The sequence below is a fragment of the Desmodus rotundus genome, chromosome 1 (assembly GCF_022682495.2).
Source record: "Desmodus rotundus isolate HL8 chromosome 1, HLdesRot8A.1, whole genome shotgun sequence".
Classification (NCBI taxonomy): domain Eukaryota; kingdom Metazoa; phylum Chordata; class Mammalia; order Chiroptera; family Phyllostomidae; genus Desmodus; species Desmodus rotundus.
Window position 1 is genome coordinate 60,494,587 of NC_071387.1, and position 17,642 is coordinate 60,512,228.

General features: G+C 40.6%; 1 protein-coding gene across 7 annotated transcripts in view; it reads right to left on the reverse strand.

Moving 5' to 3' along the window:
- Positions 1-17,642, reverse strand: part of MPDZ (multiple PDZ domain crumbs cell polarity complex component) — a 162,862-nt gene that overhangs the window by 42,191 nt on the left and 103,029 nt on the right. For all 7 annotated transcript variants that reach the window (XM_053924490.2, XM_053924502.2, XM_053924496.2 and 4 more), the window contains 3 exons: positions 14,409-14,607; positions 7,212-7,316; positions 3,633-3,725 (listed from right to left, as the gene is read on the reverse strand). In XM_053924490.2, the coding sequence (XP_053780465.1) occupies positions 3,633-3,725; positions 7,212-7,316; positions 14,409-14,607 (397 nt within the window). The remainder of the gene's footprint in view (positions 1-3,632; positions 3,726-7,211; positions 7,317-14,408; positions 14,608-17,642) is intronic.

A 17,642-nucleotide genomic window follows, 5' to 3' on the forward strand; every position in this document is an offset into this window, starting at 1 on the left:
ATCTAAGTTCCACACACTCCCATTTAATTCTCACATCATCTTTATGGGGTGGACATGCTTGTTAGTCCCATCTTACAAAAAAGGGAAGCAGCACAGAGGGGTTAAGCAACCTTTGGATAACAGCACGATATGCTTCCCCAGGGTTTGGCACAGACAGCAGTGTTTCAAAATAACCCTCCCTAGAAAAAAGGCTGTAACAACTGAAAACACTGGAGAGATAACCAAAGGTGGACTGCCAGAATGAGAGCAGTGCTGGGGAACCAGGCTCATTATTCACTGAACGGAACAAGGCAAACATTCCCTGGAAAGAAGACCCGTAAAAGAAAAATTTTATAGATCGTGTACGGAGTTAGTTGTACGTAAAAATGGCAGCCTTTCGTAGACCTATACAGAGATGTAAATAGAATGAAATTCGGAAAAGCAAAAGGGAAACAGCTCTGCAGCCAGGCTGTCTAAGCTGGAACCAAGTCCAAGCCGGGTTCAAGTCCTGCTCTTTTGCTACTTGACAACTGAGTGACGCTCTGCAACCTATTTAGTCTCTCCCTTGCTTTCCTCATCTGTGACATGGAGCCAATAAGAAGCTCTGTATCAGACTGTTGCTGTAACTATTAAATTAATGAAAACATGTAAAGCGCAAAACAAAGCTTTGGCACACAGTACACAACCAGTAAGTCTGTCACTCTTACTATGATTATGATTACTGAAGCAATGTGATTAACCAACAGATACAACTTAATCCATATGACAAATGGGCAAATACGAGCTCCACCCCTTCAACCCATTTACACCTACATGTTGTTTGTTAGGGCGCGGCACCATTTTCTGCCCCTCGGACTGACAAACACCTTTTTTTAAAAAAATGATCATATGATCAAGTAACAAGGATATAAGGAAAAGGGAACTCTCATATATTGGAAAAAGAAGAAAAACTGATATAGCCGTCTCAGAAAACAAGCTGACAACTTCTAAGAAGGTAAACAGGACATTAAAATCTATGAACCAGCAATTTCACTTTTGGGTATGTGTCTGGATAAATTCTCATAGATAACTATCAGGTTTCCTACAGAATTATTATAATAGTGAATAACTCTTAACTATTTAAAACTCGATTTGGGAATAAACTGTGGTATATTCATATACTGAAATGCACTACAACAACTAAACTGAATTAATAGATCTTTAGGAATTGTAACAGATCTTTAAAATAATGGATTGAGAAAAAAGTAAGCAAGCTGGAAAATGACATATAAAACAGTATGACACCAATTTTTTAAATCAAAATTACATGCAAAATAAAACAGCTTATTTGCAATTTTAAAATTTGCACGTTGCTAAAAAGTATCCTATTTCTACCCAAAGCGCAACTTTCTGAATGCACGAATAAGTGTCCCACCACATTTTCAAAGATATAAAGAACATTCATAGCATCTGCTCCTCATTTACTAAAAGGTGCGGTTACTTTCATAAGTTTCCTCATAATATTCTATGAACATAATACTCAATGAAATTTTCCCCAAAAGTACTTTAGTGCTTCTTTGTAGAAGTATCATTTTTAAGACTTATGAAAACTCAAGACATACTCTCTCTAAATGCAGTCACTACCTTTAGAGACATCTCTAGGCAAATATGAAGGTTAAAACTTAGGATAAAATTAGAAAATATTCCTGTCTAGATATTACATTCATTCTTTCTCATAAGAAAATTTCATAATGATTTCAGTGTTCAACACCTTCTATTTGCATAGTTGTCAGTGATGATGATGAAGACAACAATGACGACGGTGGTGGTGGTGGTGATATTTGACCAGGCCAGCCACTGACTGAGTGCTCATTCTGTATCAGGCACTGTGCTAAGAATTTTAAATGAATTATCACAGTAAATTCCCCCATCCCCCTAATTTAAAAGATCCTATTATTAATTCCATTTTATAGATGAAGGAACTGAGGCCTAGCAGAGATTCGGTAACTCATCTTAGTGTTAAAGCTAGAACTCACACAGCTCTTACTGACTCCAAACATTCTGCACAGTGCTTTCCGAACGTGGCTTTTCCTCCCACAGTGTTATTACATCTGCGCCCTATCTTCCGCTTTCCCTGTGAGTACTGTCCTCCAACAAAGCTCAAGTTCATCGCTGTGGTCACCAGCTACAAAATAATTTCATCTGGCAATTGTGCTTCTGTCCTCAAAGGAGAAACTTAACATCTTACACTATTTTTATTTATTTTTTTGCCACAGACCTAGCATTTATATTCTGTTCTCAATATGGGTAATGTGGAGACTGTGATTTCTTTAAGCAGGCTAAGCAGCTTTTAAAAAATTCAAATGAAGTAGGCCAGGCGGTGAAAGACACATACCATATGATCTCACCTATAAGTGGAACCTAATCAACAAAACAAACAAGCAAGCAAAATATAGCCAGAGACATTGAAATAAAGAATGAACTGACAGTAACCAGAGGGGAGGGGGAAGGGGAATAACAAGGGAAAAAAGGGGAGGGGTCATTAAGGAACATGTATAAAGGACATATGGACAAATCCAAAGGGGGGCAGGATTGAGGGTGGGAGGTGGAGGTGGGTGAGGTGGGGGTGTATGGTGGGGGAAAAGGGAGACACCTGTACTTGAACACCAATAAAAAAATAATTCATATCAACAAGTTGTTTTGGATGGCTGGAAATGCTTATAGAGTTTTGTGTGTGTGTGTGTGTGAAAGCAATGTACATTTTCTATACTCTGAACATGAATCAACCCAGAAAATGATTCAATGTGATGACTGCTACTTCATATTCTTCTGTGAGCAAGAAAAATCATGAAACTGTATATCTCTGAAGACTATAAATTACTCTCCTTGAGCATTTTACTTATTCATTGTAAAACATATATTAAGTTTTTACTAAGTGCAAGGCACTACTATGATGGTCACCTTTAATCTGCTCGGAGGAAGTGTCCAACGCTTATTTATATTTTACACTTAATGAAAAATACCTTATTATTTTATTTAATTACACTGTGCATTGCTGTATGTCACCTATCCATGTACATTACAATTTCTCTGAAGGCAAGATTTATGTCTAATGTTTCCCTGTTACCACAAAATCATCAGCTTCTTGTCTGGGTCCATAATCAGAACTCAATACATTTCTACTAAAGTGAATTTGATTTTATTTAGCATGAACACGGAAACCTGCCTTAGTGATGTACAGTGATATGCTGAGCCTATTTGGGACAGTCATCTTGTCCGTTACATATGAAATCGGTCATAGACAAACACGGGTTTGAATAATGGCAGCCCGCGATAACGAGACGCTACTAACACAGGATCGTGTGGCACACACGTTTTGAATATATCGTTTCTACAAATGCTAGAGAAACTTTACATTAACATTTGATGGTATACATAAGATGTACTCCGTACTACACGCCAAACTCTCACGTACATGTTAGCTGTAACCCTGTGTGATCCATATTATCTTCTGAACCTCTCCACAGGCATATTAGAGACAAGTACACACGAAGAAGTGCAGGCATATTAAACAACCTGCCCAATGGCACAGTGTAAAGTTGTAGTACAGCACTTGAAACCACGCGTTCCTATCTTTAAACAGTGGGCAGGCTGAAGACAGGAGGAGTCCTTACCGCCGGGGCTGGGTCCAGTTGCTGTACGCTGCATTCTGAAGCTCACTTTCTTCTCCCTCTCCTTCTTCTCGCTCTGGCAATTCTGGAATGTCTCTGTTAAAGAGTTATACAGTGAGTACACCCAGATTCCTAGTAACCCCACGCAAGGCTGCCATATATGTCCTTGACTGATTTGGCTAAAAAGGCAGAACTGCTTTATATTTTCAGCATACTTAGCCAGGTAGTATATATAGTTTATGTTAAGGGGAAAATAAAAACCTTATTAAGCAAAATTAAAAGCTTACATTACAACCAATCTACCCTAACTTAGTCTGCAGATATAGCTGAACACTAAGGGTCTTGTCTGGTCTCTTTCCTGGTGAAACATGGGAGGATAAATGAAAAGAGAAGGGGACAGATACAGAATTTTAAAGAGAAACTATTCAACAGGTATTTTTTTATATACCTATCATGTGCAAGAAGATAGAGGCACCATATGAGTTATAAGCTCCCACAGCCCCGGCTGATGACCCCTGACCTAAAGAATTTAGGATTACGTAAGCCAAGAGTTTAGCATCCCTGCTTCCTAAGAGTGGACCAATTCATTCCCTTCAACTTTCGAAGATGAAAATGCTTATGGGTCACCTCCAGCCTATCCAGAGGGGCCAGACATAGACCACTCCATACAGGAAGCAGTTTACAATGTACCCGTGTTCAAGGTCACTTTTCAATTTCAATTTCAATTAGGAGTTCAGATTTTGCCAAATGCCAGGCATATAACAAAATGTGTCCAGTCAAGTACCATAAGGGCAACAGAAAATAGTCAAATCAATGATGGTGACTTATGCCATTAGAAGAAATTGAATTTCTAGAGAAATTTTCATATATTCACTTGAAAGCAGAGAAGGCTATAAAAATTTTGATTCAAAAATTATTTTCAGCTGATTTTTACAGAAACTGAAGACTCTAAAGAAAGCATATGCTCAAATTTTATCCATTCTCCATCGGCAGGAATACTGAATCCTGTTGAACGACATAATCTGTGGACTCTGAGGTCAGAAGTCGTTAATCCAATAGTTCATCTGCATTTGGACGTGTTTCACAACATCTCTGGCAAGTAGATGTCCAGGCTCTTACGTGAATTTCCCATTTTTTCCTTTGACCTGATGGTTAGTTTTTTTGTTTGTTTGTTTCAACTATTAAAAGGAAGTCTACCTGCCTATAGGTCCTGTCCACCAGCTGTGTGTTTGAATTCCCCTCTCGTGCAAACGGAGGAACGAGGCTGGTCGTGATGCTGGGGTTCTGAGAGTCTAAGGCAGACAGTGGGAGAGGACTGTCGGGAATGGAGTCACAAAAGAGGCGATTTTAAAAGTGATACTAAGACACTGACTGAAAACGAGACAGTCTGAGTGAAGCTGTTATCCAGATGATTCAAGGCAGAGAGATGAAAACTAGGACTGACCCTCTGGAACGTACCTAGAAAGAATATTATAGAAGCAGCAGGTGTGGAAAGCAGACAAAAAGGAGAACTTAGGAAGAGTTGCTAAAATATCCAGCAACAGCCATGGGCTGGGTGGAGGTCCCCACCCCTGGACTCTCAGCGACGGGGCTACTCAGAAACACTCAGAGTGCCTCACAGGCTCATGCTTCTTTAGCTGCAAGAAGACTACTATCCTGAATTCTCTGATACAAAGGACTCATCCTCTTCAAATGATTCTGTAGCCTGGAATCCTTTCACTATCTGAGACATGTCCCTATACATGTGTTGATTATTCCTTATGCATCCTAGAGTGTGGTTTGCGGGACTCAAGTGTCCTGTGCTCCAAAGAAAAGAATGGACCGATTCTCTTCCTCCTGCACTCACTCAGCCTGGAGTGTTGTTGAATACCAATGACATTTCTGTCAACTATAAAAATCCCCTTTACATGTGCATTTAGGTGCCAGACATTGGCACAAGGTCACACAGTAAAGTAGCAGTGACCTTTCAATTGAGGCCATTTTACTATAAAACCTGAGCTCTTAACCTACATGCTATGCTGCCCATATTTTTATCCCGGGCTTGGGCAATTTTTTCTTTGGATCCAATGGTTTGAAACATGGAGCCTGACTGTTTACATTCCAGTCTTGGCTCTGCCACTTATTAACTATGAAACTTGGGCAAGGTAGTTAACCTCTCTCTGGTGCAGACTCCTCCTCCATAAAATGCAGATTGTTTTGTTTTGAGCGCCCTTATGTTAACAGCAAACACACTTTCTCTGCAGTGAAGCAGCCAGTCACAGCACTGCACCACCTAGGCCATTCCCTGGTCTGCTGCGGGAGGCACAGTGCTGCAAGCAGCTCTTTCTCCCTGATACATTTTGAGTGCATTTAAGGCCTCAGTGCTTAAAAGAAATATGATGTTACTTTGGGATATTCTTTGATTAAGCCATCCATAATGACATTTCAGAGAGATAGTGGAATAACTGCTTTTAGCATTCTGACAGAAAGCATCAGGAAGCTCTAATCAATTCATGCCATTAACCCTGAGAAGGACATTCTAGAATGGAGTGTGGCTGAGCTTTGTACAGACAGGGTAGAATGAATACTCCTTTTTCCATAGAATTCACGAGGCCTCAAGGCCAGGACATTCCCTCACTTTATTAAACACACACCTTCCCTTCCCTAACACTTTCTGTGTTACTTCAGTCACGTGCCGTGTGCAGAGGGAACAGTGATGTCATATTGCGATCCTGCAGAGTCACTGGTCACCGAAGTGTTCAGGGCTGTTCTAACGTTCTCTGAGGAACGGTAGAGCACTTCTGAGAAGATCTCAGAGTATTTACAAAGCCATTTCTGCTCTTCTGCATGCCTAAAGAGAAATCTGGTACTCAGTTGCCAATGCAACAGAAAAAAAACAGGCCCACAGCTGAGAGTACAAAATAGTACATTTTACCTGGAAAAGCAATTTCACATTATTTTTCTGTCTTAAACTCAGCAGCAGCATCAAAACCTAGTTCCTGCCTTTCCTAAGGGGAAAAATACAACTTTTTCCTGTTCTTAATACATTGTGTATCAAGAGCATTTAAAAGGCATATGCTCTCTGCTTCCTAACGTGTGTGTACGTGTGTGTGTGTGTGTATATATATATAAAGACATTCAGGTGAACATTCTCTAAAAGAGTAAAAAATAACAATTAAAATATTTCTCAATCTGTATGTATGTTAAAAAAAGGAATAAATACAATTTCTGAAGATGCTTCAAAATATTTACAAAGAGGAAAAGCATGATAAAATACTACACAAATTGTAGCTTCCAAGGAATTGATGAGTAATATTCATACCTAGGGTGAATTTCTCCAAACTCAGTATGTTAAAAGTGCTATCTATATTCAGCAGTATAATCAGAGATAATTTTAGTGTTCTGATTTGAATTTTTGTGTATTTCCACACTATGTCATAATTGCTTAAGTACGGGGGGAAGGTGAAAATATTTTTTTTTTATGTTGAGAGAAAGAAAGGAAATTTCTTTCATTGCTGGTCCTCCTTTACTGTGGATTCAAAACTCTTCGTTATAACCTACTACATCATTCATTCATTATGGTAGATTTACTGTTTCATTTACCTGCCAGTGTATGGAGACAAAATATCCAGTGCCATTATTCCTCCAGGTTGTTGTCCCAGGTTTATTCTAAAATCTTCCAAATGCTCTGCAGGCACGTAAGTAATTCTGGAACAGAACATAATCCATGAGAGCAAAGGGAGCAAAGCTTTGGCAAACTCTTAGGAATAGCTTCCAAAATACAGAAATAAAGTATATTGTCCCTTCATCCCTACTGTTTCACACAACTCATTTAATCAGCTTACTCATCAGAGTCCAAACTTCAACAAGAAAAAGTATCCTATAGTAAGAACAACAGAAGTTAAAATTTAAAGTGCTGCCAATAAACTATGTGTTTATCAATAATTACATGAGGGAGGAAAACAACATTATTATTATTTCCAAATGGGGAGGGTAAAACAACTTTTTGTACTTAGAAAGATCTATAAATTCTTAGGAAAATAACTGTCAGTAGTAACATTGATTTCATCCAGAGAGTCTTGGTTTCCTTAGCAGGAACAAATTAGGGATACACTATTAAAACACAGAGTGTTTATTTTATGTAAATAACTTTATAGTCTTCCACAATGAATACTTAATTATGGATATTAACAAGTATTATCAATAATCAATAATTAAATGTTAGCTCTATTAAGTTATGAATACTCCAAACCTGAAGTTAAGCTGTTAAAGTTTATGGAAAGATACTCTTACTTATTTGTAGCAACTTCTTGTAAGTTCATTTTGGTTTCAGACAAAACCAACTGTTTACCCCTGAATGGTCACTTACTAATTCAACAAGCACTGGCTGAATGCCTATAATGTGGAACACACTGAGTCAGATGCTGACTACAGATATAATGTTTAAGCAATGATATTTGAAAACTCAAGTTTAGGGCTGCCCTATAAGGCTTTATAGTTGATACACTTGTTTCAGTGGGCTGTTCCAAGATACTCAAATTAATGAAAAGGCAAGCATTTGAAGCCAGTTCAGCATGTTTGCACAATTAAAAAAGAAATATATAGACAGATGCACAATGTAAAAATTATAAGGACTATTAAACCAGCTATCCATAACTTACCCATAAAGACAGTAACTTAAAACCTTAGTGCTGGGGTGCAAGGATGAAAGGATTGTCTTTTATGTTGTAATAAAATAAGAATCACCCCAATGTCATAATTTAGTGAGTGAGGAAGGCATGTAATTTCAGTATACTGGGTATTCTATAAAAAGCATTTACTCTGTGAAGTCGCTCAGATTTGGAATCAGAAGACACAGTCCTGTTACTCATCAGGAGTGTGACAGGCGGGTGAATCACCACCCTCAACTGCAGAAAGGCCATGCTTTTTATGAGGCTACTGGAAACTGACATGTATACTACAAATGTTCTGACGGGACATCAGCCAGCCTTGCTACACCTGATCACCCTGGCAAATCCGAGGGCCCCTGGGAATCTCTTCATGACACTTTTACCTAGAGCTTTAAAAAATGGAGCAGGAACCTAGATGTAGGACTAGGCTGGGTCAGAGAGTTGCATTCTAATTTGGACCTTACTAAATCTAGTCATCAATAAAAACACCTTTTCCATGGTATTAAAATACCCGGTCCAGCAAAAGTAAGGCCTGCTTGAGTGGGGATGGTAGAGTAATAATATGAGTCTAATAATTTAGTTTTAATTTGAACATTTCACCTAAAATGTCATATGGTGTGCTTGAGTGTGACATTGTTATGTTATAGAATTACATGCTTATGATTTTGTAATAAAAGATTTTGTAATAAAAAAGGGGCATTATTTGTGCTGGACCATGTATATTGAATAGTAAATTTATATTTATTCATTCAAAAATAATAAGTCAAAATATCTAACACACGATACTGGAAAAGAAGACTGATTGTATTTTACACAAAAGATAAAAATAAACAAAAAACCCCAAGCCTGACAAACCTATTCAAGAAAACTGGCATTTCTGAAGATCCAATGTGGTCGAAGACATAAAAGTAAAACCTTAAGGAAAAAAAAAAAGCCAGGGGGAGGAGTGGGGGGAGGAAGCTAGATATGATAGTGAAAATAATGATAATCAGTTCAAAGTATTTAATTTTTTAACTGGCTTGAGAAGGAAAAGATATTTCTGTATCAAATAGTTTAAAGGAATTTTCCTCTGTATTTGTTCAAAGATGGTTTTCTTTTTAGCAAAGGGTGAGGGATGGGGAGTGTTACAAATATTTTTCTGGTATTTTAGATAACGGTGAGAAAGGTTACAGAAGGCAGAGCTCCCACAAATATTTAGCCCGCCCTGCACCGCGTGGCCGCCCGAACCAGCATCCCATAATGCAGCAGCACACGCGGAGCAGCCCCACTCAGGCCTGCTCACACAGCCACGCAACGCGCCCACATCACCAGGAAGAGCAGCACTGCATTAGGAACCGCACAAACCCACTGAAACTGCTTCTTTGAGAGCTGTGTTGAAGAACTCCTAAATGTAAACTAACCTTTGGTTAGACACGGAGTGGAAGAAAACATGTAACATCAGTGATGCCGAAATGTGATACGGCTCTTAATCCAGGGTCTGCGCCTGCACACACAGACTGGATCGTCCCTGACAAAGGAGCTTAGAAGCTCAGGAGTTGAAAAATATGACTTTCAAACAGTCTCACAATTATTAGTGCAATGCAAAAAATGTAACAATCTCACACCTTTGTTCCTATATAAATGAAGGGAAAAAAACCCCAAATCTATATACTGAATCTGTATCTGGATCCATCCCTGCATCAGAATGTCACAAAAGCATGAAGTGGTTTCCACAGACAAGTTGTCACACACAGCCATAATGAGCTTTTTGAATCACCGCTACTCACACATAAAAGGGGGCCCGATCATCAGCAGGTGCTGTAGAAAATCTAGAATGTGAAGCATACGCCGTGGCATCTTTTTACAATGGTGTTAACAAATGTCACTGTCTTGTGCTGAATATGAGATGCACACATATGTAGTTAAAAAGTGGGCGCTCCTGGTTGTTTCTTCCCCCTCTCCACCCCCCTCCCTTCTACACCTCCCCCAGAAAAGCATCTGCTCTTTACTGGTGTCTATAGCAATGATTATTAACAAGCATGGAAAAATGTAACTGCAATCAATCTTTTATTCCTTGATCAGGAATTCATCCCACACTTTAGGTTAAGGCAGGTGAATTCTGATTCAGCGCAGTAATTATCTGGCAGATGTTATAAGCAGCTGCTGCTAAGCGCAAAACCCTTTCTATTATTACAGAAATATAAGAGCTCCTGGCAAGGTGGAGTGAGAAGTGAAACAGAATGCATTCTGGTGAGGCTTCACATCTGGTTTTCCACAGAAAATAATGAAACCTGGAACTTAAACTGGCTGTTCTTGAACTCTTGAAACTCGAATTATCTACCCAGGCATGCACAAACGCATGCTCACCGAGTTCCTGGCTCTCTATGGTAAAAGGCAAAAAAGAAATCCAGCGTATTGCCTCGGCAAGCAATGCTCTTCCTAAAATCAATCAGTTATGTAACTCATCCAGTAAATCTTTTTTTTTAAAGTCCCTCCAATACACTTCTCTACCACCGCCCCAGATAAAGCTTGATTCATAAACAGAAATAAAAGGAAGAAACATGGATGGAGCCCAAATCCAGGCAAAGACTACAAAGCCTAATTAGCCAGAGGCAATGCACGGCTCCATTCAGGGTAATAGGGGCCTTCTGGGAGGATTACTCACATGGCTTTCAAGGTAATTCTAAACTTTCAGCTTCATGAAAGCAAGTGATCTGGAAGGCACGGGGCCAAAAACACTTCATGCAAAATGTATGGAACACACTGCTCAGCCCGGCTAACCCAAATTATTATTTGTTTTATCATTTAGCACATTTTTTTTCTGAAAAAGATGATGATTCTAATTTCTCTCTACCATGCACCCAATGGGTCAAACCATGACCATCTGAATCACAGCTATAGTAGGACACTTGAGAAGAAATCGAACTGTTACGATGGCATGCTTGTGAGTGTGTGTGTACGTGCTTTGCATCTTCTGGCTTTTCCCAAAACTAAAATCATCTTTTAAAGAGAAGAGATTTCAGACCTTTGATGAGATTCAGAAAAATACAACGGGGCAGCTAATGGCGATTGGGAGAACTGTGTGAGGTCCCAAGGTGCCCACTTTGAAGGGCATCTCAGTGGACTGAGGCATCATAGTCCTCTGCACACTGTTCCTTGTGTCTTGTATCTTCAATAAATGTCTCTATTGTTCATATTTCATGGCTGGGTACCTTCTGGACAGACCTCGTGTATCATTCACCATTTAAGCAAAAGAAATGGACATTGGATCACGGTGACAAGAAAAGCATTTAAAGTTTCTCTTTTTTCTTAGTATAGAGGCACTGATATTTTTAATGATGTTCACTTGTGCTCACATTATTCTTAAGATAATTGACGGACTGTCACAGGATCTGATAATCTGTTCCATCATACAATAGAAGTCAAAAGGCATGCAAAAATATAAAAGTTCCTTAGTAAAATTCTGCCTCAAAATAATACTGTTTTATGAAAAGAATCCACTCTAAACAGTATAGATTTTCTACTTTTTATTGAAGACAGAATGAAAACCAGATTGAAGATATTATTTTTCTTATCTAAGCTCTTATAATATGTAGTTTACAAAATAACAATACAGAATGCAGTCAATAAAGTAGCATTAATACAAAAAAGTCCACCAACTAGTAATCACTGCATCAATTTAAGGTCAACAGTCTTTCCCTGAACTCTTACTGTTTCATCCCTTCTACAATAAATACAAATACTCAATGGTTAATGTGTATTATGGGGAAAAGCCGAACTATTACATCGATGAGGCGTGACAATAAAGTCATGAACTAATTTTTATGTTGGCTCAAGAAATGCTTAGTGACTTAAAAACCAAACCACATATATGACGTGTTTAGGCACACTATGGGATCATGGGGCAGTCGAGGCACTTCCCCCAAATATCCTCCACGATCAACATTCGGACTACATCAACATACTGATGAGTCGCTCGGCTCATCTCTCAGAGGTTCAGGGAAGGGGAATTACTGCTCAGACTGGCGCTGTTCTACATGGTCTTACCCATTACTGGCCCTTAAATGACTGGCTCCGTTCTAGGACCCATGCGGGTCAAGTAAGTAGTGCACAATTCCTTACACTGAGGGCCAATCAAAACTTCTCTGTAAGATCCTAAGGGTGGACCCCTCCTGTTCTGTGAGAGATATCATATATCTCACATCTAAGGCTTTTGCAAAAATCACTGGAAAATTGAAATTAAAGAGAGAAAAGCAACGTTGTTTTAAAATATTTTTTATAGCAGGCATTTATTTGTTTCAAGAAACGAAAGACATGACCCAGTTCAGAAAAGTTAAGATTCCACACCTTGAAACAGCTGTTTGGATCACAACACTGGAGACGCACTCCAGCCGATGTGCACAAGTTCCACGAATGGCCAGTGCTCCCCCCTCGACTTGGGACAGCTGCAGGGTGGGGGACGGACGAGGGAGCAGATGTCTGAATTATGCCACCCCCCCAAACTAGTTCTAGATCGTCTCCTCCTTTGATTTTGAGGTAATCGAGACCCCTTCTGGATGACACTGAGGCCGTGTATTCCTGGAGTGAGGACCCACGTCCTTGGCCACCTGGGCTGCTCCGGTTGTCCTTTTGATCTCCCTGAGTGGTTCCAAGGGATCTTAGGATTGCTGTGTCCTCCCACCTCCTACCAGAACGGGAAGGCCTTTTGGCGGGAGTTTTCTCCTTTTCCTTTCTCTTCCCGGGGGCTTCAGCCTGGCTTTGGGAGACTGCCTGCATTCTGTTCACTCATGTTGTCTCCGCCCTGCCAGCTGAGATGACGGGTCCAGCTCCTGCACCTTCCAAGGTCTCTGCAACAGGTTTGCTGGGCATGTCCCTTCCTGCCATCACACTCAGGCTGCCCCTGGGTGTCACTGCCGCTGCCGCTGGTGCTGCAACTCTGGCCAGACGCTGCTGGTGCCGGGGTGAGGAAAGACAGTGTGTCCCTAAGCACAGAGTACTTGTGTGCAGAATGTTTTCAGGCTCTTTCCCCACCAGCAGAAGCAAGAAAGGTGGCCTCAGACACCTCAGCGGCCATGGGAAGGCTCTTGATGCTGACCTGGTCTTGGTCACCTTCTTCAAGGAGCTCCATGGCTGCTGGGCTCTTCCTGTCCTCTGCCTCCGACACAGGAACGCCTATCACTTCACAAGCTGGGTACAGCTGTAAGCCTCCCCTAGGGGGTCTCAGGGCGAACACCAGGTCTTCCCAGTGTGCAAGCAGATCTTCTCTTGCATCTGACGGGGGCGCAATTGTAGATAAAAAGAGTGGCCTGTGGCAAGTTTCAAGTGGAGCTGTTTTTGTCATGACTGTGCATGGACAACTGTGCAAACTTCAAAGCAAGCAGCCCGGTCAGCTCCAAGCTCTTCTCCGACTTCAGAAGTCATGTCAGTCATGACTGACCAGGTGTGTCAGTCATGTTGGCACCGACTGCACAGCTGACAGCTGGTTGTGCCAGCGGCAGGACATCGGCTATTGTGAGGTCCAGGCTGCTGTAAGTGATGCCCAAAGTAACCATTTGCACACTGTTGTGCCTATAGATCACTTCTCCTTCTCCTTTATCTGGTTGAAGGTGCTCTCAAATAAGGAGATATGTTTGAACACGGGGAACTTGCCCCGTGCAGCTGCCGCTGCAGCTTCCCCGTGGAGCCACGTGGCTGCTCTGGGTGCTACCCTCCGATAGCGTCCTGTTGCTACTCATGTCTGTCTTTCATTGAGACCGCTGTATGTCCTCTTTGGAACCTGCCCCTTGGTCTGAACTGCAGCCCCTCACAGGTCACCTTTACACTTTGCTGTCTACCTGCAGCCGTCACACACAGCACCGTGTCTTCATCCCCACAGCCGCCCCCACAGGAAGGGACCGCTACCCCATCCGGGGCAGAGAGGATGAGGCGCACATGCACAGTCCTAAAATATTTCAACATTGTTATCTTAAAGTGACTATCTAAGATCAAGAACTACTCAGGAACAGTCAAACTCTTAAGTGACTTATATTAAATAAATATGTAATTTTTGTATATCAAACAGAAGTATATTCTAAGGGGGGGAAAAACCTCTTATTAATGAACTGAAATCCCTGAATTTCCCAAGACAAACCAGGGTCCAAATGATACTTACTTTATGTCAGGCCCAATGAGAGAATGTCTTCTCAGCATGGCTCGTGCCTGGGCACTGGTTAAACTGATGGTAGATTCTTCATTAATAGACAAGATGCAGTCCCCAACGGCAATCCTGCCATCTCGACTAATGGCGCCTCCATGAATAATGCTTCGAACAATCATCCCCAAGCCATCTTTATTAGCACTTACTGTCATCCCTATGGTAATGGAGGAAGAGAGATATGAATTAACTTGGCGACTTTCAAATTCATCTTATTTTGAAAGTCACACAATCCCTATGCATTAGGAGTAACTTTTTCTTCATCCTCACCCAAGGATATTTTATTACGGATCTTAGAGAGAGAGGAATGGAAATGGGGCTGAGAGAGGGGGCAGGCATAGAGAGACAGAGAGAGAGATGTGGATGTGAGAAACATCGATCGTTTGTTTCCCATACACAGGTACGTGCCCTGACTGGGAACCGAACTCGCAACATTTTGGTGTACGGGACAAAGCTCCTGCCACCTGAGCAACTGGCCATGGCAGGGCTAACTTTTTAAGCCAATAATAAACAATCAAAATAAAAGAAAAAGTTTCTAACAAAAGTATTTTAGAGTAAATTTTACAGTGTGAAACTGTCCAGACACAGACGCCCCCTGTTGAATACATCAGAGATTAAACAGGTCTTCAGGGGAGCGCATGCACCTTAGGCTACTTGATGCGTCACCCCTTACACAGAAAGCGCTGCCAGGGAGAATATTTTGACAGTATCAGATGAATTTTATAATAGGGGTTCATCATGCCCTGGCTGGTGTGGCTCAGTGGATTGAGTGCTGGCCTGCAAACCAAAAGGAGTTCACCTCTTATATGCATAAAAGAATAAAGAATAGAACTACGGATGGAAAATTAGTTCAATAAATTAAGAAACTGTGTACTACTTTATTCCCAAATCATATGTTCCTTTGGTACATACTTATTATGTGCTTACTATGTGTCAAGTACTATGCTGGTGGCTTGAGATAAAAAAGCGTACGAGAATTACTAACATCAAGATGCTTATATTAAAGTCTTACCCTCAGTGCCTATCACAGTGCCTGAATGTATAGTCATCTGTTGGACTGAACTGCTATGAACTTAATTCTATTCTATTCCCATTTTATCTTCAAATCTGAAGTTCTATAATCTCCAGATTTGGATGTTCAATTGCCCTCTTGACATGTTCCCTAGATGACTAATAGTAAATACAACCTTAATATTTGTAAGGTCGAATTTCCAAGTCTCTATCTCCCCTTATTTCTCCATTTGTCTTCCCCCTTTTGGTGCCGACACCGCATTACTACTCTCCATTACTCAAGGCAGATATGTTGAAGACATTCTTGATTACTACCTCTTTCTCACCTCTGATACGTAATCCATCACCAAGTCCTGTTATTTCTATCTCCAAAACTTACCTTGAATCCATGTGTCTTCCTCCATTTCCTTACTGAGCCTACACCGAGCTAGCACCTTCTCTTGCCTCACTTTTCAAAACAGCCTCCAAACTGGTCTCCTGGCTCCCAGAACATTCTTCTCACAACAGACAGAGGGATCATTTAGAAGAGACAAATCACATCATATCCCTCCCTTGCTAACAACCCTTTGATAACTTCCTGTTATGCTAGTATACAGCATACTTACAATACTCGGCACAGTCTCCAATTCCCCTCAACACGCACCCTTTCTTGTACGATGCAATGGTCTCCTTGGCTCCCTGCGCTCCAGCAACTGTTTCAGAACTCACCGAGCCTCTCCCCATCTCAGGCTGACGGCCTCTTTCAGTCGCTCCTGCACAGCTAGCTGATCACTCTTCCATATCGCTTCCTCAAAAAGGCATTCACAGCAAACCTCCCCTGAATTACGGTTCCCTTCTTAGCCTACCCTCACTCTATTTCTTCAAAAACATAAAAACTTCTTAAGTTACTTTAACACTTTACATAAAATAATGTTAAATCACTTAAAATCATGTGCTAAAAGTTCCTTTAATTAAACCAGATAAGGAGAGATATAAAGCTACAAAGGTACTTACAAAAACTTTTCAGAGGTCAGATTATAAAATCAGATGCACTCAAGTCATGGCTGTTACAAGAGCCCCCCCTGCCCCAGCTGTTTCAGTCTAATTCACAACCTATGCCAGAATGATCTTCCTAAAACACAAATCCCGCCATGTCACCCTTCTTCCCCGAGCTCCCACTGTGTATAGGCCTTCGAACCGAGAGGGTGTTACAACAGAAGTCCTGTGTCCTGCACACGGGCCCACCCAGCAGCTGTCTCCCACCCAGCCTTCCTTTACCTTCAGGTCTCACTTTGCCCACCTTCACACCACACCTGATCCATACCAAACAAAATTCAGGAATGCTTCCCATTTCTCTTCCTTCCCTCTCGTCTATTCCAGCTTTTCCCAATTCTTCAACTACGTGGTTAAAATCTATTCCTCTTTCAACAACTAAATCAAATATATTCTCCTCTTTGAAACCTGTGTAGACTTCACCACACTCTGAGAGTAGGGATCAGCTACTTCCTCTTTTAAGCTTCAATGTTCTATATGTGAGTGTCTATCATAATAAGTAATGCTTTTAGGACTTTATGTATTAATTAGCTAATTTTATTAAGCTCATAGAACATGAGTTTATACATAGTGGCTAGAATATAGAGAAAAAGAGGATGTTTGATAGTTGAGTAAATACACTAGAATAGGGTTTCTCATGTGGGCTTTACAAAATCTGTTTTATGAGTTGGTCCAAAAAATGGGTTCTATGGCCAATTAAGTGTGAGAAATGCTGCGTTCTATAACCCCTTCTTAAAGGTCCACATGCACATCTGAGTATTAAAGATACTGAGATACAGTACAAACAGAAAACTGTCTCCTTAAATTTATCACATTTCAAACTGTAAATGTGGAACCCACTTATAACTCCTATTTACAGCCTATAGAACTACTATTTTAAGTGACATGCTTTCAGAAATATTAACAGATGAAATATTTCTGATATGCTTTGATATAACTATTCTCATAATTAGTAAATTATAGAAAGTTCTTTAGCTCAACTTTTATATAATTTTATTAAGTGTAATATATAAGTAATAGTATAACTACGTAGAAATTCACTGCTGTGATTTTCTGTTCAGCTGCTGTTGGGAGTACCCAGTCACCACCAAGTGGAACGAGGTGTCAGTGCAAAGGGCACTGGTTGGCTACATCATAGAAGGGGCAGAC